This window comes from Mobula hypostoma, chromosome 7 (assembly GCF_963921235.1).
Source record: "Mobula hypostoma chromosome 7, sMobHyp1.1, whole genome shotgun sequence".
NCBI classification, from domain to species: Eukaryota; Metazoa; Chordata; class Chondrichthyes; order Myliobatiformes; family Myliobatidae; genus Mobula; species Mobula hypostoma.
In genome coordinates, this window is record NC_086103.1 from 31,337,933 (window position 1) to 31,362,631 (window position 24,699).

Here is a 24,699-nt window from a genome sequence, read left to right on the forward strand (position 1 = left end):
GAATCTCCTTGTTTTCTTCTGCATAACATCTGCCTTCCAAAAATAAGTTCTCACCATCTTAACCTATTCCCTTCAAAAGGTGTTCCTGTGGAAGATGTTCTTGTTAATATTGATCATCTTGATCATAGCTCATATCAGCCTTGACCATGGATGTTAACAAACAACTTGACCACAGGTTAAATCGCATGTTCACTCTTCATGTGCACGAACAGCTACAAGTTCATTGTTTTGTGGCTAAGATGAGCAATTGTGAGTGTTTAAAATCCTAAACCTTGAATGCTGAATATATTGATGTTCCTCTGATTACAACCCTTAGTGATAGCAGTTAACAATAAAAGAATTTGCCCTGTGTGGCCAAACAGTGCGTGAAATAAATTTGGTATTGCTTTGTTAAAAATTTGCTTTATGAAGAATATGTATTTCGCTCAAATAGTATTTTGAAAGTTGAAGCAATGTTTTGTTATTATGAATATTGAAGCAATACTCTTTCATTAGGAATGAAGATTATTTTTAAAATGAAGTTTCTTAAATTTAATTTATAAGATAATAAATTTCTTCTTGTGTCAGCATAATCTTCAATCTTGTGGAAGGATACAATACCTGTATTGCAAAGTAATAAAAGTAGCATTTATTTATATTGTACTGAAATGCTGATTTCTATAACTTGTAATTCTTTGAAAATTATTCAGGAGTTGCAAAATATTTCATTTCCATAAGCAATCTTTCATAAGATCTATCTTCCATAAGCAAACATAGCGATTTGTGGAAGTTTATTTCTTGTTTCTAAGCAGATGTAATTTATGGGCATTGTAAGAGGTCATTTTGCTTTGCTTCTTCAGCTATAATCCAATTGTTGACTACATTGATGCACAGTTTGAGAATTACCTGCAGGAAGAGCTGAAGATCAGGCGTTCACTGCACGATTTTCATGATTCAAGAATTCATGTCTGCCTTTACTTCATCGCTCCTACTGGTCATTGCCTTAAATCATTGGATTTAGTCACAATGAAAAAACTGGATAGCAAGGTATCAACAATCTAATGTAAAACCCTGCAAATGTAAAAGAAAATTACCTATAGAGAAAAATAGAGCTGACCTTAAATTGCAATGAAAGTTTATTTGCCTAGAAAGTTTATTCCATGGATGTTGCCTGGCTTCCTGAGTATTTCTAGAATTTTCCATTTATCAAGTGTTATATCAAATATCAGGTTTTCCTTGGTGAGGGTTCTTGTTGAAGTGAAGTGATCTTTAATGTGTAGTTTTTTAAATAGTTGCCAAATTTTTACTTATCATGGATACATGAACATTTTACAGGTAGTTTGCAGGATCACCTTTCTCTGTCTGATATAATGGATATTATGTCTGTGTTATGTTTATCGCTTATTTTGTTCATCTACTCAGCACCCAATGTAGTAGGTTACATCTCCTTGCACATCATTGGCATTTCATCATTTATAGTGGTGATCTAGCAGGCTGGTGCTGTGTTTCTCATCTGTTGCTCTTCATACAACGACCCTCGCCCTCCCTGTCCCAGTTCTAATCACACACAGGTGAATGTGTGGCTGAGCAGTTGGTGCAGAGGGTGGAATTTCAGCTTTGTCGAGCATTGGGATCTCTTCTGGGGAAGGTGTGACCTGTACAATAGGGGATGGATGACACCTGAATTTGAGAGTGACCAGTATCCTTGTGGGCAGATTTGCTAGAGCTGTTGTTGGGGCAGGTTTAAACTAGGTTGGCAGGGTAAGGGAGTCATTGGGTTGGGTCAAATAATGGAGCATTTGGAATAAAGGTAGAATCAATGTTCAGAGGTGTATAGAGCATAAATGTAGTCAGATGGATGGATTAAAATGTGTTTACTTTAATGCAATAAGTATTAAGATAAAGGGTGATGAACTTAGAGCATTGGTCAATACATGGAGTTTTGACATTGTATACATTACAGAGGCCTGTCTGTTTTAAGGGCAGGGTTGGTTACTTGATGTTCCTTGGTTTAAATGTTTCAGAAAGAATGGGAAGCGGTGGAAAAGAGTAGATTGGCATTGCTGATAATATCATGGTTGTAGGAAAGGAAGGGTGTCGTGGACAGAAGCAGATAATGTGGGAAAGTATTTAATTGGGGAAGGGCTAATTATGATGGTATTAGGCAGGAACTTGGGAATGTAAATTGAGAACAAATGTTCTCAGGGAAATGCACAACAATAATGTACAGGCTTTTTAGGGAGCATGTGCAATGAGTTCTGGATAGGTTTGTCCCACTGAGGCAGGGAAAAGGATGGTAGGGTAAAGGAACCATGACTGACAAGAGAGATGGAACACTCAATTAAGAGGAAGAAGCAAACATACCCAAGGTTTAGAAAGCAAAAATCAAGCACGGCTGTTGAGAATTATGATGTGGCCAGGAAGGAGCTAAAGAAGAGACTTTGGAGAGCTAAAAGAGGACAAAAAAAGAAGCCTCAGCAAGTAGGATTAAAGAAAACTCCAAGGCATTCTACACAACTAGATTGAACAGGAGAATGACTAGAGTGAGGGTGGAAATGCTCAGTGATAAAGGGGCAGATATGCCTGGAGACAGAAGAGTTAGAGGAGGTCCTTAATGAACAGAGTTGGTCAGGACGAGGGACTTTGAATGGGAGGTGAGCATAAAACTGGAAAATTTAGTGGAAATGTTAGAGGTAGGTTTTTTTTTGCATAGAGTGGTGGGTGCTTTCCCAAAGATGGTGGTAGAGGTTGTTACAATTGGGACATTTAAAAGACTCTTAGATAGGCCGATGGATGTAAATGGAGGGTTATGTGCTGTGTAGGAGGGAAAGGTTGGACTGTTCATGGAGTAGGTTTATATAGGTCAGTGCAGCATCTTCATTGTACTGTTCTCTGCTTTTATAACTCAGATTAGACAGTGGCTGCAGATGTAGATTTTGTATTAATGGCATTTGTCAAGATAGTACAACAAACTGGGAGACAGATCCAGACTTTTCCGTTTTTCACCTAAGTTTTACTTCATTCCATGAAACATTTAGGGTTATGAATTCTTATCTGTCTGACTCAAATTATGAACTTTAGAATAGAGGAGAATTATTGAGATGTTTTACTAAGTCAACATGACATCATCATGCTGCTCATTGATAAGTTCCAGTTGTTATTATTTGTCATCTTGCAGATCAGAGTTTTGCCAAGGTGTGTCTAAATCTAAAATGCACTTGGAGCCATTTCAGTTTATGAACCTCACATCAAATTCATCAGATGCTCTCCTCTTTTCCATATCTGGGGAAAACCAAACTTGTGGCACTTCCAGTGGTGTCAATTGTTATACAGTCTTAGCAATATGCTTTTGAATTACATTTGCAGTTTTATTTCAAACAACAGTCACATTTTTCTGTGATACTTGAGGCCAGTATTTGTGAGTTGAAGAACAAAGCAATTATCAATCTATTAGGGGTTTTGTGTTTTTTTTTTGCCAATAATACGTTGGAAATCCTTTCTTTGAGGGGAAGCGATAGTCTAATGCAGCAAATATGTCATGGTGTCGTGCTGTGAGTTTACAGTTAGACTTGGGTGAGTGGAACCATACTACAAGTACTTTCTTAAAAAGTAGTCAATGTGATACATCGAGGGTGCTAAAGAAATGTTGACTTTGGTAACGTCAAACTGATAAGTTCAAAATAAAATTTATTAGAGTACATACATGTCACCACATATAACCCTGAGATTCTTTTTTTTTATATACAAGAACTGCAAAAAAACAGAAAATGCTGTGTAGAAATTGCTCTTGCTGTCTTCATATTATGCAGATGATTCTTCAGAAAGAGAAATTGAATTAATGTTATTTCTTTATTTCTCTTTCTGCAGAAATCTGCTGGAGCATCTTTGATATATTGTGTCAAGTTGATAAATCTGCTTTAAAAATTCTTGGCATTGCTTTTTGGGGTTAAATTTGAAAAAAAGTGAGAGCCACAATATGGGAAAGAGAATGCATTGTTTCCAAGAGGTCACTTGCACTGTTTTCCTTGGTGTTCTCACATCATATTTCTGTAAATGCAGTGAGAGTTTTGTCTGAGACTGCATTACTTTCTGTCCAGACCACATTTCTAGGAAGATCGAGCTGTGTGATCACTTTGATGATCACATTATGAAAATGGAATTCTGGAACTGCTCAGTGTGCCAGGCATCATCCACGAAGGCAGAAAGAGCTAATGTCTTAGGTTAATAACTTTTCATCAGATGCAGACAAAATGCCAAAAAAAAATCAACATTTTAAGTTGAAGGGAAGGGTTAGAGAGAACAAAGGAATATTTGTATACTGGGCTGTTGTTTACTAAAGTGGCTGAAATTATTGAATGCCAGGAGTTATGTGCAAAAAGCCAGCTAACTGGTAGCTGGCCCCTTCTATCATCACAAAATTCAAATGTGTTTTCATGACTCGAAAATGGTAATTATTTCATCCTAAATGGCTCTTAAAAGCATTTATTGCAAATATTTTATTCAATTTTCATTTTTATCTTTTTTATTTAGAGATACAGCATGGTAACAGACCCTTCTGGGCCAGTGATCCTACAGCACCCAATTACACCCATTTGACCAATTAACCTGCTAATGCACACATCTTTGGAATGTGGGAGGAAACCCATGCAGTCACGAGGAGAACGTACAAACTCCTTACAGACAGTAGTGGGAATTGAACCCTGGTCACTGGCACTGTAATAGTGTTATGGTAACCACTACACTACTATGCCACCTGATACTGCATTTCTAGCCTCTTTGCCTCTGGAGCTGAGACAATGTGGAAAATATTTTTTATTTAATCATATAGCAGTCAATAGTAATATTATAATACTTTATACTTTATTGTCGCCAAACAATCGATACTAGAATGTACAATCATCAATGCGATATTTGATTCTGCGCTTCCTGCTCCCTGGATTACAAATCAATAGTAAATATTAAAAATTTAAATTATAAATCATAAATAGAAAACAGAAAAATGGAAAGTAATGTAGTGCAAAAAAACCGAGAGGCAGGTCCGGATATTTGGAGGGTACGGCCCAGATCCGGGTCAGGGTCCATTCAGCAGTCTTATCACAGTTGGAAAGAAGCTGTTCCCAAATCTGGCCGTGCGAGTCTTCAAGCTCCTGAGCCTTCTCCCGTAATGGTATTTAGTTGTTTAAAATGTATATGTTAGGGGAATTTTATCAGAAGTCAATAAACATGATGTACTCAGCGTTCATTCACTTACTGTTTGATTGCCCCTGAGTATAATTCTCCAACTATCTCATCAAGACTTCTCTTTTACAATTTTAGGTGAACATTATTCCTATTGTAGCCAAGGCAGATACAATTTCAAAAAGTGAGTTACATAAATTTAAGATAAAAATAATGAGTGAACTGGTCAGCAATGGTGTGCAAATCTACCAGTTCCCAACAGATGATGATGCAGTAGCAGAGATCAACTCAACAATGAACGTAAGTACTGGAACTTCCTTCAAGAATGCATTGTCTTTGGCTGCTCTCTCTGTTTTCTAAACACAAGAGATTCTGCAGATGCTGGAAATCCAGAGTAACACACACAAAACTTTGGAGGAACTTTGGGTCTCAGCCTGAAACCTCGACTGTTTATTCATTTCTGTCGATGTTGTCTGGCCTGCTGAGTTCCTCTGGTATTTTGTGTTTGTTGATCATTGAAACTTAAGACATGCAGAAGCATGTATTGCATGAGCGAAGTATAATTTTCAAATTTTTTTGCTCTCAGATTGCCTCTGTGATGATCCTGCAGGAGTTGTGAATAAAATCATTCTGTACTAGTTTTATTTAAGCTCGCAACAAAAAGTTTGAAGCTGTTATACTTGTATTGTTGCCAAGAAAGATTGCAAAAGTAGAAATGCCACCCATTCATTAAGAAGGCTTGCAATTGCAAACAAGTATAAAATCGGAATTTAAGTTTCTATAAGTAAAACTGCAAAGTTACAGAACCATTTCCTTTATATCCCAGCAACATAAAAATAAATTTTTAATTGCAATTAAAACTTTGCACACCATTGATCATGTCAGAATGCTTTCCTGTCATTTGCACCTACGATTCCTTAAGGAAATTGGTTCACAAGTTGATAATATTTCTGAGATACGTACTGTAGCATTGGGGAGGGGATGGTGAGATGTTTTGTTATATATAGTTCTGCATTTTCTTCCTTCAGGCTCACCTCCCTTTTGCAGTTGTTGGCAGTATGGAAGAGGTGAAAGTGGGAAATAAAATGGTGAAAGCTCGGCAGTACCCATGGGGTGTTGTTCAGGGTAGGTAGAAGTTTCATACAGTAGACGCAAAGTTATGTGTTAGGCTCTTTATATTTTTAGAAAATCAAACTTTGGGTTCAATACTTAAAGGACATATCAGCTCTTTGCATTCCTGTTGTGGAAATCTGTCATAAATGTTTGGCATCAAATATTCTTTCCACTTTGTCCAATTTTGTAATGAATATGATTAAGTGCAAATGATTGCTAATTCAGTGGAGAGTCTTCATCGAATGGGATGTTACATATATTATGTGGTTCTGTCTACCGCATGGTATGCAAAAATTTTTTCGTCACATTTCTTTCCTTAGCAAGTAAAAGCAAAAATAATTAAACATCTGTGATTTAAGTACTTTTGTTACTTTAACAGTTGAAAATGAAAATCATTGTGACTTTGTGAAGCTGCGTGAAATGCTGATTCGTGTTAATATGGAGGACCTGAGGGAGCAGACACATACAAGGCACTACGAGTTATATCGGCGTTGCAAACTGGAGGAGATGGGATTCAAAGACACAGATCCTGACAGCAAACCATTCAGGTCAGAAGGTCTCCATTAATGTTTGGAGAAATATTATAAAATCATGTAGATGTATACTGTATGATGTATATTTACTGAACAGGCTTGGAGGTCACTAAAAGGCACAGAAGTAAACCTTCCCAGTAAAAATGACCATGACATTTGAACTCCAAATGTTGAATCCTTGCTGATGATACAACTGTAGTTGATTTTCATTTGTTGAATTTGAGTGGATTTCTGACCGGCATCTTTCTGTTTAGAGATACCAGAGGCTGAGGGAAAAAATAAGCTGCTGGAAGAACTTGACAGGTCGAGCAGCATCTGTGGAGTCAAAAGCAGCTGATAACCTCATCCACTTTCTGAGACTGCTTGATTTTGAATTATGACAATTATTGGATCCTACTTACTCGCATTAAACCAACATTGAACATAGTATTGCTGGGGCACAACTTGTGTTTTTAAAAACATCCACCATGAATTCCCTACTTTTATCATCTGTTCTTTATTGATAAAACCAAGAATTGTGAGTGCCTTTGAACACTTTCACTATTGCCCTGCCATTTTACATAACTAGTGCTCCAATACCCCCAAGGTCCCTTTGCTGCTCCACACTTTAAAAAAACACACACACAACCTATAATTCTATATTACTTCTCTACATTCTTCACTTAAAAATACATCACTTCATGTATCTCAATGCGGAACTTTGTCTGCCACGTGCCTGCCCGTATCATCTTGTTTTATCCTGCTCCAATGTATCTCTATCCACTTCACAGTTTACAACAGAACCAAATTTTAAAATTGTAGCTGACACCCCTAATTCATTGCTTTATTTTAAAATCTGTATCAGTGGCCCAAGTAGTAGTCCATAAAAAGTGCCACAATTCGCTCTTCAATTCGAATAAACAACCATTCACCATGTCCCCCTATGGTCTGTTACATAGCCAACTTCCTATCCATCTCACAGCACCTTTTAACTTGACTGATACCCTGTTATGTAGCATCTTATCAAAAGGCTATACTTGAAACTCAAGTACACTGACTGCACTGCCTTCTTCAACTTCACTACTGCATCAAAAAACACTGAAAATGGTAAAACAGTATTTTCCAATCACATATTTGTGCTTTTCCTAGTGTGTTTTTTTAAATACAAAGGCAACAGTAGCAAGGGGTTTTAAATGTACAAAGAAACTACTCAAACCTAAAGAGTCGGAGGACAGCAGAGATCCCAGATTTGGCACTTTGAAGGTGTATGTTCCTCAAACCTAAATCTGGGTACCAATTGTCAGCTGGTTGTGGTTAGTGATCCTTGAAGTTGTCTTTACTTGGCTTCCTGCACAGGATTTTCTTTTCCTTTAGCAAGGCAAAGATAATGGATCTATTCAGATTTGGAAATTCATTATTATTATCGTGAAGGATTTCAGGTCTTCAGTTATTGCAGCAGCCCCCAATACATCCATTGGCACTGCACTATAGTAAGACTGGGTTCAAGTATTTAATAAAGCAGAGTTACGAAGTGTTTCACACAATGACTGAAGATGCCATGTTCCAGAGAAATATTAAATTGGAATATTGAACACTGTGGACTAAGCTTTGGAATTCATTAAGAAAATCAAATCTGATATGAAATTTATGGGCTATACTGGTTTTTATATCTGTTTACGATTCTCATTATCATCTTCTTTGATCGTCAACTCAGCCTGAGGGGTAGCAGTGTTCATATTTCTGGATGTGATCTTGGTAATGCCATTGATGGGATGCAGGGTGTTTCCCTTGAGAAATACAGGGCAGCTGCCCAGGACTGCTTGATGTACTTTTCAGTAGCAGTGTTGCCAAAGGTGTTAAAATAACTCAGCAGCTAACCATTGAACTGCTGTTTAGGTGAACTGGTTGTCTGGCTTTTAATACTGCAAAGGTATGGAAATTTGGAAAAAATCAGTTGGTTGGAAAAACCCAGTAGTATCTTTGTTCAATTACGCGAGGCGTAGCAGATTGAACAAAGCTGGGATATTATCTCATTCTTTTATCACTATTTATTTTCTAGTTCAGTGGATTTCACTTAATTGGGACACGTCGGGGCCACTCCATTTTGGCCCAATTAAGTGGCTGCCCCAATTAGCTAGAGTTTCATGAAAATAGTTAAAAAGGTTCAAAAAAGTCAAATTACCATTTAACTGAGTATCAAATTGTTTTACAAGTCTGTGGTGGCCAGTGCTATCATGTTTGCTGTTGTGTGCTGGGGCAGCAGGCTGAGGGTAGCAGACACCAACAGAATCAACAGACTCATTCGTAAGGCCAGTGATGTTGTGGGGATGGAACTGGACTCTCTGACAGTGGTGTCTGAAAAGAGACTGTTGTCCAAGTTGCATGCCATCTTGGACAATGTCTCCCATAATGTACTGGTTGGGCACAGGAGTACATCCAGCCAGAGACTCATTCCACCAAGATGCAACACAGAGCGTCATAGGAAGTCATTCCTGCCTGTGGCCATCAAACTTTACAACTCCTCCCTTGGAGGGTCAGACACCCTGAGCCAATAGGTTGGTCCTGGACTTATTTCCTGGCATAATTTACATATTACTATTTAATTATTTATGGTTTTATTACTGCTTAATTATTTATGGTGCAACTGTAACGAAAACCAATTTCCCCTGGGATCAATGAAGTATGACTATGACTAAATTATATATTTAAATGAATTACAGATCACTACCAATGCTACTACAGTCCTATAAAACAGTATATTAGTTCATTATAATTATTGATGGAAGGATTCATCCAGTGTACCCTGCTGTGACTTCTTGATTGATTTTAAATGAACAAAATCAGGGCAGACACACTGCGTAATTTTTTTTCAGCTAGTGTCAAATCTTTTCATGGCATCTTAACAAGGGTAAAAAAAAACTCAAAATGATCAAAAATCACCGCTTTTTGAATTGGCGTCCATTGGCTCAAATGGATAACATAACACAAGCACAAGCAACGAATGCTGTTTAAAAACTATTTTCTCCAAGCACGGTATGGTGTATCGGCCACACGAGCACACAACTACAGTAGTTAGAAACTGTTCGGCGACAATATCCTGTCCCGGTTAAATGGCGTAGTGTCCCAAATAAACAAAGGGAATCCCAGCTATTTTCTTGATTCAGTTTTTGTTCTTTAAGAGTTGTCCCAAATAAGTGGCAGCCGTGATTAACTGATGGCCCAATTAACTGGAATCCACTGTATATTGAAAAGCTGGTGTTTAGAAATTTTATCATGGCTGATGATTTTTGAAAATTAGGGTTGTGAAGAACATAATCTGTCGTCATTTCTTCTCTGGGGTCAGCTTCCAAATTCAGTTCCTGTATGGGGTAACTGTTGCCATTCTGTGCAAGTTTGTTTGGCTGGAGGTTTTCATGCATATCATGCAAACAGCTAAAATGATTAAGAGAAATGTTTATCTTTATTTGTGATTAGTGGTGGTTTTTGAGATGCACTGATGGGGTACGATAACGACTACTTAATTATGCATCTGTCATAATTAAGCTAGTTCTCAATTAAGTTTATTTTTTAATTGATCTGTATAATTTGCTGAAGACTGATTTGAGAAGTTATCTGTAACTGGAACTATCCCATTTAGCCTACAGGAAACGTATGAAGCCAAGAGGAATGAATTTATGAGTGAACTGCAGAAAAAGGAAGAGGAAATGAGGCAAATGTTTGTCATGAGAGTTAAAGAAACTGAGACAGATCTGAAAGAGAAAGAAAAGGAGGTGAGCCATTTTCCAAAGCAGTGAAAATTAGTCATATTTTATCAACAGTCTTGCAGAAGCCATAAATTCTATGGGATAGAAACTGCTCATTGGTGACAAGAGCTAAATTGGTGCTTGTGTGTATCGGTCACCGAAAGTGCTTTGAGTTCATTTTTCAATACTACACTCATTTAGTTTCTCTGAACAGTGGTTACAATTATTAACTGATGTTCACCAGACTTTTTCCACTACTACTGAAAATCAAAAAAAAAAATAGCTGTAGATGCTGGAATTAAACGAAATATGTAGGTCAGGCAGCACTTGTGTGGGAGAAACAGAAAGGTGGAGTTAATGTTTCAGGTCGATGCTCCTGCATCAGTTCCAATGAAAGGCCATTGACCTGAGAAAGTAACTTTCTCTACCCACAAGGTGCTGCTCAGCCTGCTGAGTATTTGTGGAATATTTTGTTTTTTTTAAAGCACAATTTTCTTCTGTTAAAAAGAAAAAGGTCGTCTTTCTTTGCTTTAATACTTCTGCACGTAAAGGGATTTCTGATCTGAATTTGTAAGTACAGAACATTCTGGAATGAGAATTTTGGATCCCCAACACTCTTCTACTATTTAACAAAGCAAACATATATATCTAAAAATAAGCATTCAACATTCTGTGTGAATTACCCTACCTGTTTTATAAAAATACTTAATGTATCAGGGAATCGATGTCTTGACAAGAGCATCAAAACATTTGAACTGAAATCTCGGAGTACCCATCTGTAAACTGAAGATAATTGATTTAGAATTTTGCATTCTGATGTTATGAAGGATCAGACAGCATCTTTGATACTGGCTGGACAAATGTTGTTATAAGTATAGTCTCGTATTTCCTCTGAGGAATAAATTGGAGATCAGGTTTTTGTTTGCATCAGTCCACTTGGCTTTGTGTTACAGCTTCACGATCAGTTTGATCAATTGAAGAAAACACACCAGGAAGAGAAGAGGAAACTGGAGGAGAAGCGGCGAGATTTGGAAGAAGAGATGAACGCATTTAACCGGCGGAGAATGGCAGCCCAGGCGCTGCAGGGGCAAGGTTTCCAGGCCACAGGACAACAACCAGTCAAGAAAGACAAAGATAGAAAAAAGTAAGCTGGATTAACTAGCTCTCGCTGGCTAATTGTAAATTACCTTTAGAGTATCTACTTGTTGCTGCTGTGGATATTGATTACGAAATCTTAAGCCTGGCTGTCCTATACTGATAATTAATCCTCTTCTGTGGCATGTATATCAATTATTATGCTAACAGCAAGCTCTTCTCTGTCAGACATCTCTTTTCCAAATCTAACTGAACTAACAGGCACACTCATTCTTCCCCTGAACTACTTGCTGTTTTGCTATCAGACCACTTTCCAGGACAATGTCAGTGCGAAATCTGGAGATCAGCTGGTGGTGTATAATCTTCATTACTCCATTGAGGTACATGAAGTTGGTCATGGAATCTGAGAGTGCTGGAGTGTAGAAAAAGGAACCACAGTCCTGGAGTAATTATACAATAATTATAGATACAGTAATGCAGCTTGCGGATAAAAGTTGCTTTTTGAGGCATGCTGCTCAAATGAATTAATCCAACTTGCTGCTTTGTCGAAAACAAAGTGAGGACAGTTGCAGACTTTACTTGCCACGTTCATAACTTGTAAAGATTAGAAAAGTGTTTGGTATAAACTGTAACTTCATGGTGTGAAATTCCCACAGGATTATTTATTTACAATTTACAGATTTTTCCCTGAATTTGCAGCACTCTCAAGTTACGTTGCAATCTTCTATGTAGCCCTAAGTGTGTTTGTGTAATTATTGCACAAGTGAAGCAGAGTAGAGACGGAACATTCAGAACATTCTTTTGATTGCGAGATTAGTTCAAGTCAGCCTCAACATGCAGCTATAGTATGCCTTAGGTATAATAAAGGAAGAGAAGTTCAAGGCTTATTAATGGGCACAAAGTTGATGGCAGTTGTCATAAAATGCTGCCTTTCTTTCGTATCTGGCACCATCTACTCTTCCCCTTTATGTGTGCATTTTTAACGTCTCAAAATATCCAGGCTTTATTTTGCTGATGAATAGTGGCAGAAGTCCTGCATGAGGTTATTTATTCAAGCAGAGCCTGCATAATGGGATATTTCAATTGCGTGACTTTGTCCCATGGTCTCTGAGTTGATGCAGTGTTAAATTTAAACAACCATTGCTTTGAATTTCAAGTGACCTAAATCCTTTTACACTAATATGGCTCAGAGTCATGCTATGTAGCTGATAGCTTTGTCCTGCATGACCTTTTAAAGTAGATTTCCAAAGCAGGGTTTACAGAACATAGAACAGTATAGCACAGATAGCCAGACTTTTTCCCAGGCCATAATACAAGGGGGCGTGATTTGAAGGTGATTGAAGGAAAGTACAGGGGGATATCAGAGGTAAATTCTTTGCACAGTGCTGCATGTGTGGAAAGCCCTGCCGGGATGGTGCTAGAGGCGTTTAAGTAACTCGTAGATAGGCACATGGATGATAAAGAAGGGAAGGGTTAGATTGATCTTAGAGTTGGTTAAAAGCCGGCACAGCATCGTGGGCCAAAAGGCCGGTACTGAGTTAGAATCAGAATCAAATTTAATATCACCAGCATACGTTGTGAAATTTGCCTTTGCAGCAGCAATACATAAAAAAGTGAAAAATAGAGAAAAAATGTGAATTACAGTAAGTATGTATATATTAAAGTTAAATAAGTCGTACAAAAATTTTAAAAAAATAGAAAAGTAGTGAGGTGGTGTTCATGGGTTCTGTGCTGTGATGTCCTATGTTCTAAACGCTTTAAATGCCCTGGGCTTTTCATGTATTTTAAGTAAAAAGGTTTTCAAATGACTATATTTACAAAAAATAATGTTCCATTTCTAGCATTTTTCACTTCATTTCAGGTTTCCGTTGTCTTACGTTTTTTAACTTCTGAATTCTCTTAGTATCAATCATGTCAGTGGCAGTTAGTTTTGCCCTCTCCATAAACAGAAAAAAATGCATCTATTTTGTCAAACCTCCCATAATTTCTAAAGACATCTGTTAAGTCACCCCCCCCCCCACTTTCTCTTCTTGAGAGAAAGGAAACAGAGCCAATTTCAACTGTTCCTGTTAATTCAAGGCTAGACGGCATGTATACTTGGACTTGCCCAGTGCTTTCCACTCTCTTGCAGATCAGGAGTGTGATGGAAGATTCTCCATTTTGCTGATGGAATGCTTTGTGATAATAAGAAGCTTAATACTATGCACCCCAAAGCATCACATCTACTATCCTAAACATTCCCTTGTTTCTCCAGTGCACTGAGTATCATCTACAATATGCACCGTAGTTATTCACCCATTTTCCATTGTGAGCACCTCCTGCTTCTCTGGTCTGCATCAGAAGGTACCAGGACCGCAGATATTAAGCAACACCTCTTCTGCAGGTTTTGATATGGAAGTATATGATTGTTCCTTCATAGTTGGTGAGAATGCATCCCGGGACATCTTGTCTAGTGACGCTGTGTGATTACTTACTACTAGAAAGTGGCTTAATGTCACCTTCAAGAAGTTAACTTGGTCTGGTAACTTGCCATTTTTGGTACTTTCCTTGTAAATTTCTGTTGCATTCAGTTCAGTGCCTCAGCAGTCTTTAATCTGACAAGAATTGTTTGCTGTGCTGAAGGTATTCAATCCAAAGTAATGCAAGGTTGCTGCTGTAACCAAGGTGCTACAGAAAGTTAGAGAGATCACTCCTCTACTATTAAATTCTCTCTCTCTCTCTCTCTCTCTCTCTCTCTCTCTCTCTCTCTCTCTCTCTCTCTCTCTCAACAAAAAGATGACTCAAGTGCTTGGGTTGCTTTTATTTTGTTAAGGGAAACATTTATTTGAACATGTTGCATATTTTGAATTCATTACTTTTACCTTCTCAATTCTTGCACTCCCCGCAATTCCCCTCCGTCTCATCTCCCCTCCCCTCCCTCCCATCTCCCCACCCCTCCCCTCCCTCCCATCTCCCCTCCCATCTCCCCTCCCTCCCATCTCCCCTCCCCTCCCCTCCCTCCCTCTTATCTCCTCCCCTCCCTCCCTCTTATCTCCTCCCCTCCCTCCCTCTTATCTCCTCCCCTCCCTCCCTCTTATCTCCTCCCCTCCCTCCCTCTTATCTCCCTCCCCTCCCTCCCTTCTCTCCCTCCTCTCCCTCCCTTCTCCCCCTCCCCTCCCTCCCTTCTCCCCCTCCCCTCCCTCTCATCTCCCCCTCCCCTCCCTCTCATCTCCCCCTCCCCTCCCTCCCTCTCATCTCCCCTCCCCCTCCCCCTCCCTCCTCCCCCTCCCATCTCACCACCCCCACCTCCCCATCACCACCCTCAACCCCAACACACTCACTACTTCTTTCCACCACCTTTCCCCTTTTGCTTTCTATTGGCCCTCCTGTTCTCCACTTCCTCAAATGTTCTCACCACTTCCTTTCACATCACTATCTGGTTTTAGGAATGTTATTTTTTATGTCACACAACATGACCATTTATGATTTGCTTCATTCTTTCAGTTCTCATTTGTGTTTTTTTTCTCTTTCAGTTAAAGCCTCATGCACATTTAAACCTATTCATATGGGATTATTTCTTGTGATGTTAATAACATAATTATCACATAAAGAGTCTCTTGCCTCCTCACCTTCCTGCCTCTACTTTGCTGCAACATGGACCACAAATGTTTCAAGTCAAAACCTGGACAGACGAAGTCATCATCAGGACCTATGAAATGCTCCATTCGGAAGGCCATCATGTGAATTATGCTTGCCCGTATCATTTAGTTTGACATTATCTTTATGTTGAGAACTTCACTGAATTTCTCATTTTTCTTCAAATGGCCCTTTTAAAATGGACTTTATATATATTTATACTATTTTTGTAAACATTTCTACAATAGTTTAAAAATAATTATACAAAATGATACTTAACAATTTATGAAATATATATATGCAAGAACCATGATTTTTTTTAACAGCTTATGGTGTTAATGCTACATTGAAGAATATACACAAGATGGAAATCAAGTTAAACTTTATTCTTAATCTATTTATAAATTTATATTTTATAAATGAAGGATGTTTTAAAATCTTAAAGTTGGCGCTTGGGGAATGCTGAAATGTGCAATTCTGTGCCAATGTTACCTAAATTCTGTGTTGAGCAATAACATCATGGCTTTGCCTTCTGAGGTGGGGTATTGAGGTAGAACAGTTAATTTTTATCTCTCTTTTGCAAAAGACTAAGCAGGCATTGTTGGGTATTATTCAAGTTGAAGTATATAAATGGACCATCAGCTGAGCTGATCTGTTATGATGCTGAGGTTTGCCCATATTTGGGTGAAGCAAATCAAAAGCAATATGTTTGTTGTTTCCACAGGAAGTGTCAAGTTGAGATGTCATAGATGCATTTTTTAATGTTTAGTGCTTTTTTATGCATCAACCTATGGAAGAGGTGCTGGCCTCATCATTTTGACATAACATTCACTTGAGCAAGTCCTTGTGTTTTGCACCTGCTTTGCAGAAGGATTAAGTGGTCAGATCAGTGTAGTGAAGAATAGTTGTGCATTTGAAATCTGGGAAACAAAAATTGAAAGAAATTTGCTGCTAAGTAGTTTGGTTAAAGGCTTTGTGTTGGATGCATCATGTATTTCAGTTTAACGGTACATTAGCTCACTGGGTGATGGAGTTGTTGAACATAATTCTTATACCATTGTCATTCAATCTCTTTGTGATTGATGGTTTTTGGTAACACTGTTGCCTAATTCAGAAGATTTTAAGTTTCAGGTCATATTCCTGAGAAATGTACCCAAAATTCTTAGCTGATGTTTTGCACTGAAAGTGCTTCACTGAATTGCTGTCATTTGGATAAGAAGTCAGAATCAGAATCAGGTTTATTATCACTGGCATGTGATGTGAAATTTGTTAACTAGGTGACACAATTTTGAAGAAGAACAAGGAAGTTACCGTGTTCTTCAAATTTGTGTTAGACTTCTCATCTCCAGGCCAAAATTTATCCCTCAATATAAATTCTGAAAAGCAGATTCTCTGGTTCTTGCAGCATCATATTTTTTCCATGAGAACCTCTGTGTCCAAGTTTTCTACTGTGTTTACTGCATTGCGGTAAAGAATTAAATTTCGGGTATCTTTGCCTGTTTTGAGATATCCAGAGCCAAGAACGGTACTATGCAAGAGAACGTACACTCAATGGCCACTTTATTAGGTAAAGGAGTGGAACCCGGTGTGGTCTTGTTCTGCTGTAGCCCTTCCACTTCAGGATTTGATGTGTTGTGCATTCAGAGATGACCTTCTGCACACCACAGTTGTAATGCATGTTTATTTGAGTTACTGTTGGCTTGAACCAGTTTGGCCATTCTCTGTAAACTCTAGAGGCTGTTGTGCGTGAAAATCCCAGGAGATCAGCAGTTTCTGAGTTACTCAAACCTCCCCGTTTGGCACCAACAATTGTACCACGGTCAAAGTCACTTAGATCACATTTCTTTCCCATTCTGATGTTTTGTTTGAACAACAATCGAACCATGTCTGCATGCTTTTATGCATAGAGTTACTTCCACGTGATTGGCTGACTAAATATTTGCATTAATAAACAGGTATACCTAATAAAATGGCCAGTGAGTTTATTTATCTCCATTACATTATTTTAGCAAATTGAACTGGTATATTTTCCTAGCTCATAGCAAACTATTGTTTCCTCCTGTTTATTAAGAAAAATAAAAGGAATTGTTTATAAACAGCATTAGATAAAAAGGAATGGAATAATTTAGTAAACAAAAATGAATATTCTCTTTAAGAAATATTCAGCTTTATTCAACATAGCTTTTTCAACTTTAACAGGTTAGCTACATATTTGTATGAAGGATTTACAGTTTTATATGTTTGGTTCACAGTTAGTATTTTTCCTCTGAAGAGTGAAATTTGTAGAACTTGTTTGTATTAATGAATAGAGGGCAATTATGTAACTAGTAATAATATTTCCTTGTGCTGCAAACATATCAGGATTGGAAAGATTCATTTGAAATTATCACACAAATTTTCATGAGCATCTTTCAAATAATGACCTAGGATTTTTGGCTGATTGCCATTCACATCTTAGCTTGTAGATATCCCTCTGTAGAAGACTTCCTTGAAACTTCCCTAATCCTCCCTTCATGTGGTAGTGTTAGATATGCTGACAAATGTTGATAGCCTACTTGTTTAGCATTTGTATCAAGCTGTTGCAAAGCCTAAGATCACTGAATCTTTTTGAATTTCCTTGAAATGGAGAGGCATATTTTTGCGTATTAATTATGATACTATTTCAGTTTGAATCTGGAGTTTTAAAACAAAGAAGGACTCAGCAGCACAGAACATCTATGCCAAGCTTTTTGCCCGTCTATGTTAATCCCATTTGCCCATGGTAGGAGCATCCAATGAATCATACAATATGGAAGTAGGCCCTCCAGCTCAACTGGACCATGCCAAACAACATGCCCATCCAAGATGGTCCCACTTGACAATTTAAAACAATAAATATAATTATACTCAATTAAATATAATCCAAATTGTCTTTATACTTCATTCTCTTATAGCTGTTCCAGTTGTAGTTAATGGAGTTACTTTTCCTGTACCAGATCTAGCCCTGATGAAGATTCATCAAACATATTTCCCAGTAGAGTTGACGCAGTAAACTTCACTGTGTGTCTGTTGGGAAGTTCAGGACATAGGTGCCCATGTGAGTGCCCAGAATTTCCTGATACTTCCAGGGACTGTGTGGAAATGAGTCGATTTGTGCAGACCAGTATTTTTGACCATGAGTTATAGGAACAGGATTGAGCCATTCAGCCCATTGAGTCTGCTCTGCCATTTGATCATGGCTGATCCCTTTCTGTCTGAACTACATTCTCCTGTTTTCACACCCTAACATCAAGAATCTATCAACTTCCGCCTTAAGTCCACCCAGTGACTTGGCCTCCACGGCCAATTGTGTCAACGAATTGCACAGATTCACTGCCCGTGGCTAAAGAAATTCCTCTTCATCTCTGTTCTAAATGACATCCCTCTGTTCTGAGGTTATGCCTTCTGGTCTTAAACTTCTCCACGCCCACTTTATCTACACCTTTCAATATTCAATAGGTTTTAATGAGATCCCCCCCACCCCCATTCTTCTGACTTCCAGCAAGTACAGGCTCAGAGCCATCAAACGTTCTTCATATGATAACCCTTTCAATCCTGAAAACATTTTTGTGAACCTCCTTTGAACCCTGTCCAGCACACCCTTTCTTAGATAAGGAGAACAGAACTTCTCACATAACTCCAAGTGAGGCCTCACCAGTGCCTTATAAAGCCTCAGCATTACATCCTTGTATATTCTAGTCCTCTCAAAATGAATGATAACATTGCATTTGCCTTCCACGCCACTGAATTAACCTACAAGTTAACCCTTAGGGAATCTTGCACAAGAACCTGTGCATCTTGGATTTGTGAATATTTTCCCCATTTATAGAATAGTCACATTTGTTCCTTCTATGAAAATGCATGATCATGTATTTCCCAACACTGTATTCCATCTGCCACTCCTTTGCCCATTCTCCTAATCTGCCTAAGTTCTTCTACAGCCTCCTTGCTTCCTCAGCACTACCTGTCTTGCACCTATCTTCACACCATCCTAAGATTTTGTGGAATTTCTAGTTCATTTTATAAAGTCTTTGCACATTTCTTGAAAATCGTCACTTTAGGTGTTTTTTATTACAAGGACTTTTACAGAAAACAAAATCCCTTCCAGTACTTGAGTTACAGTGGTATTTTCCTCAACAAATCACCAGTGTTATTTTCTCACTGGTGAGGCAAAAAAGCTCTACGGTTATTTGTTGGTTGTAATCTATTGTTTTCTCTTCCCTACCTAAACGTTTTAGCCAATAACTCTAATTGTGTATCCTGACAGATGGGACATAGGACCAGTTCATGGTACTCTTAACAAGTGCATTTATCAGGGATGCAGTGCAATGGGACATTTGTTGCATGGTTTTCCTCATGTGGAAAACACACAGGGTGTATGCCAGCATTCAGGCAAGTGCGTGAGCTGAGGTTCAGGTGGACAATGCCCTGACTGGACAAGAAAGCAGAGCCGTAGGGTGGTGGTGATTCAATGGTTGTGATTGGCACCTTGAGAGAAAGAGATGCAGGGAACGAATAGATTGTTAATCCTGGAGAACCAAACCCATAATAGGGAAATTATGGACCAGGTTTGATTTGATGGAGAGGAGATGATTGTTGGAATTTTCACGGGACTCCCAGCCCAGAGTAACAATGCAAAAGTGTGTTTGGCTTGGACGTTCTTATCCTCAGGTGCTCCTGGGATAATTGAATGATGTTATGATGATCCTCATGATGGTACCAAAATAATGTTCTAGATTGAATCCCAACTGGAAGCGAATAGTTCAATTAAAAAGTTGCAAAGTTCCAATTCGGGTGGGGGGGGTAGTATTTTTCTGATGTGCCATGGTGAATTACTGAACATGATTGAATTTATAGATCGCTAGATATTTAAATTCGCTAAGATTTTCTGATTTAAAATAAACACACGGAGGTAGATTAAGCTGATCCTTCATCCTGTGGTGGGAGGAAGAAGCCCCATTTTAAGTTCTCCTCATACTGACCCCTTAACAAAGCTGTAAGGAGGTTGAAGGTCAGTTACACCTGCAGGTTCTGAAGAGAAAGTCACTGAGTTACCCATGGTAGCTCCTGTACCTCCTCACAGTTAATTGTAGAATGGTACTGATGGGGATATGGGTGTAGCTCATTTACTTGACTTTATAAACTCAGGAATGTGCAAGTTATGACATCTTGCTGCTGTAAATATATACTCCCCTTGCTCCTTTCAGTCATCCATTTGGGCACTTTTGCTTAATACTTCAATTTTTATTAGACCCTCCTTCCACAAGGTAACAGTAGAATTGCTCTCAATGGGGCTGGCCTCAGGGGCAAAAATAACTTAAATTTCTCACCCATGCAGTGGTATTGCAGATGTAGCATTGGGTACTTCTTCACAGGAAGGCATGCTAGCCTTTACTTGCACATTTGATATTGTTTTCCTAATAATCAACAAGATGTCCTGCCTTGTATGTAAGGAATATCACTTGTTTTTTTTTAAATATACAACATAAAGGGTTTAGTTTGCATTTAGTGCTTTCGGTAGAGCAGGTGGAATAGAGAGAGAGCGAAAAATATCAGCAGATTCAAAGGGAGACTGGGGGTTGGGTGAGAGGAAAATAATTGATAGTTATTTAGCTTGTAATACCTTAAATTTGTCAGTGATTTACAGTGCTGTTATGGCTTTTTAACTTTCAAGCTAAACCAAATATTTTATATCTTTTTGTTCTTAGCTTTGACGTGGGAAATAACTTTCCCATATACCTTCTCAGTTTATAGAGTATTGGAGTCTGAATGATCTGTAAACAATATAATACTTTGAGAAAAAGGGCATTGTAGCTTTGTCATTAGTTATAGAAGTGCACATTATGTATTATATCTGGAGGCAAAAATATTTCTTTTTAGAAAAAATCAGTTTTATTTTAAGATGGAATTTCTCCTTATTGGGTCAAACTTGTAGTAAAGTTGTAGAACAACAATTTTTTTTAGTGCTTGCTTAAAATCATAAATATTTATAAAATATATTTATGTAGACTATAGTCATGCATTGAATTGTTCTAAACACTTTGCATATGACACAAATGCTGATATTGTTACCTGAAACTGTATCGCTCCATGTCATGCCAGTTCATTGTACTTTTTCCATCCTTTTTACCTTCTGTGCATTTTGTATTTTTTTATTATTTCTGCCTCTGTAATTCTGTGAACTTGTCAGTTTGCTTAGATCTTGTGCTTTGTGGAATATTTGTATACTTGAACAATCCTTTTTATTGTTCAAGCATTTTGTGTCAGTACTGCACTGACACCTATCATCGATTTGTTGCTTTCAATTGTATTTTAGCATTTTGGTTAGTTACGCTGAAGCATTGTGTCCATCTTTGATTTTATGATAGTTCAAAACTGATGTGCAAAATCAAAATGGTTATTCCTATGCCGATATATATTGTTTTTAACTGTGCTTTTTAATTTTCATTATTTGTTTCATATGACTTTATCATTAAATGTTAATAAACCATTTGATTTTTGAGATTTAGTTTACTTGTCTCCATAACATGTTTGACGCCCACCCTGGAAAGAGTAAAATGAAGAAGAGGAGAACTACGTTAAGGTTTGAATCAAGTACCTGTCTTATTCAGTAGTTACATTGGAAACTGGCAAAGAGGGAATCATTAGTACAATCCCAAACACCTTTATGGCATTGGCCAAATTGTATGCCTCTCTCTTATTCCCTTTTTCCCAGAGTAATAAAAATGGTGTGGTACATAAGTTTCCTGTTTCTACAATTTTGGATACACAGTTTACCTGCAAAGTGCTGTGTTAACATTTTCCATCAAGCTCTGTTCAAGTCAAATAGCACAGTGTACTTCCAGATGTTTACTATTGGCTTCAATGGTGCCAAAATCTCCACTTTAGTTATAAGCATCGACTGACCATGGGATAACACTATGGATACTGGTGTGTGTGTTCGTATATATTCTTGCCAAGTATTTGCTGTTGTACGTGGATGATCCATTTTTATAGTAGTAAAGGGTATATTTTCATTTTCTTAGTTGTAGTCTCTGTTTCTGTATCTCTATCTCTCCCACTCGCTCTCACGCACCCTCTCTCTATCTCCTAATAATTTTCAAACATCGGACTCATCGTATGGGTATTATTTCCCACTTTTCAGATTGGAGGGGATGAATTTGTGTTGTGCTGACATAAGGAGTCATTGGAGAAGTGCAAGTGGATCATCTTCAGAGATTCTGCATTTGTGTACCTTTAGTAACAGATTCATAGAGAACTACGGCACAGAAACAGGCCGTTTGGCCCATTTAGTCCATGCTAAACTGCTGTTATGTCTAATCCCATTGGCCTGCACTTGGACCAAAGCCCTCCATACCCCTCGCTTCCCAAATTTATTTTAAATGTTGAAATCAAACCCCCATCCACCACTTCTTCATAATACTCTTGCATAACGCTCTGAGTGAAGAAATTCTCTGTCGGGTTCCCTTTAAATTACACCCTTTCACCTTCACTTATGACCTATAGTTCTAGTTTCCACACAGTGGGGTAAAAAACAGTTTGCATTAAGCCTATATATACCCCTCATAATTTTGTTCTAACCTATTCAACTCTTCCCCATAACTCTGGTCGTCAAATCCCAGTAACATTCTTGTGCATTTGTCCCTCCGTACCTCAATGCTCCCGAGAACTCACTATTTATTATGTACAGTATGTACTGCTTTATTTATTCTCTGAAAGTACAACAGCCCTCACTTGTCAATATTAAATTCCCAGCTGTCAAACCCCTGCTCATTTTACCAAGTGATTACTATCTCCAATTTTCTTGTGGGCTACAAACTTGCAAATCATACCTCCTATGTTCACATCCAGATTGCTAAACAGCAGTGACAACTGGTCACAGGCTTCCAGTTACTCAAGTAACCTTCCACTGTCATCCTCTCTACCCCTTTCAAATGCATACATCACCAAAACAAAATCAGTACAGGCAGCACACATCAAAGTTGCTGGTGAACGCAGCAGGCCAGGCAGCATCTCTAGGAAGAGGTACAGTCGACGTTTCAGGCCAAGACCCCCTAGTCCTGATGAAGCGTCTAGAGATGCTGCCTGGCCTGCTGCATTCACCAGCAACTTTGATATGTGCTGGATGGGCAAGGAGAACAGTGAGAGGGACAGAGGGAGAAAATATATATATACTATAAGCCTACAGACTCTCACAGCTACCTGGACTATTCCCCTTCTCACCCTGTCTCTTGCAAAAATGCCATTCCCTTCTTGCAATTCCTCCGTCTCCACCGCATCTGCTCTCAGGATGAGGCTTTTCATTCCAGGACGAAGGAGATGTCCTCCTTTTTTAAAGAAAGGGGCTTCCCTTCCTTCACCATCAACTCTGCTCTTAAACGCATCTCTCCCATTTCACGCACATCTGCTCTCACCTCACTAGGAATAGGGTTCCCCTTGTCCTCACCTACCACCCCACCAGCCTCCGGGTCCAACATATAATTCTCCGTAACTTCTGCCATCTCCAATGGGATCCCACCACTAAGCACATCTTTCCCTCCACCCCCCTCTGCTTTCTGCAGGGATCGCTCACTACATGTCTCCCTTGTCCATTCGTCCGTCCCCCCATCCCTCCCCACCAATCTCCCTCCCGGCACTTATCCTTGTAAGCGGAACAAGTGCTACACATGCCTTTACACTTCCTCCCTCACTACCATTCAGGGCCCCAGACAGTCCTTCCAGGTGAGGCGACACTTCACCTGTGAGTCAGAGGGACAGAGGGAGAAAAAGAATACTTCCAGCTCTGATTGTATTTTTGAAGAGCTGGTGAAGCTGTACCAGCCTGTGCAAACCAGAGCCTTGTTTGTCAAGCTGGTGGGGTTCCCTTAAAGGCTCGAACCAAAGCTCTTACAGCTTCTAACCAAACAGGCTGAAGAGGCACAGAAGATCCCGTTTATGACATACACATTCATGAAACAGAGCACCTTACCATTCCAACGTGACTTTTAACATTTTTTGTTTAGTACTACACTAGATTTAATTCTCAATTTCCATTCTAAGTATTAGTTGATTCATAATTTCCTTTTGAATCACAATGAAGCAACATTCCTTTACTATTGCCTCAGACTGAAGCAACCTGGGCAGACTAGCGGAATGATACAGAAAACTGATGGGCACGCTTCTCTGAACAAGAGAGTGTGAATGACAGAATGGGAAATAGCCTGGGAATTACAAGCCACACAATGGGGACAACGTGAGGGTAAAGGGAAGGACAGAGGAGGGATTTCAGGACCATGTTCCCCTGTTCTGTGTGTTCTCAATTCAATAAGGAAGGAAGTATTACTGGATCCAATTCTGGGAGTCATAGGGGTCAATTTGATACTTAAGCCAAAAGCAAATAGATGGTCACTTTTATCTTTAAGAGTAAGGAACACTCCAAAGTAGCACTTCCAAGTCAGAAGAGGGTT

At 38.7% G+C, this 24,699-nt stretch overlaps 1 protein-coding gene across 1 annotated transcript in view; it reads left to right on the forward strand.

The window, feature by feature from the left end:
- Positions 1 to 21,760, forward strand: part of LOC134349215 (septin-8-B-like) — an 84,799-nt gene extending 63,039 nt beyond the window's left edge. The window contains exons 4-10 of the mRNA XM_063053206.1: positions 840 to 1,026; positions 5,296 to 5,457; positions 6,186 to 6,282; positions 6,650 to 6,818; positions 10,420 to 10,552; positions 11,479 to 11,669; positions 15,133 to 21,760. Of these exons, the coding sequence (XP_062909276.1) occupies positions 840 to 1,026; positions 5,296 to 5,457; positions 6,186 to 6,282; positions 6,650 to 6,818; positions 10,420 to 10,552; positions 11,479 to 11,669; positions 15,133 to 15,136 (943 nt within the window). The 3' untranslated portion in view covers positions 15,137 to 21,760. The remainder of the gene's footprint in view (positions 1 to 839; positions 1,027 to 5,295; positions 5,458 to 6,185; positions 6,283 to 6,649; positions 6,819 to 10,419; positions 10,553 to 11,478; positions 11,670 to 15,132) is intronic.
- The last annotated feature ends 2,939 nt before the right edge of the window (positions 21,761 to 24,699 follow it).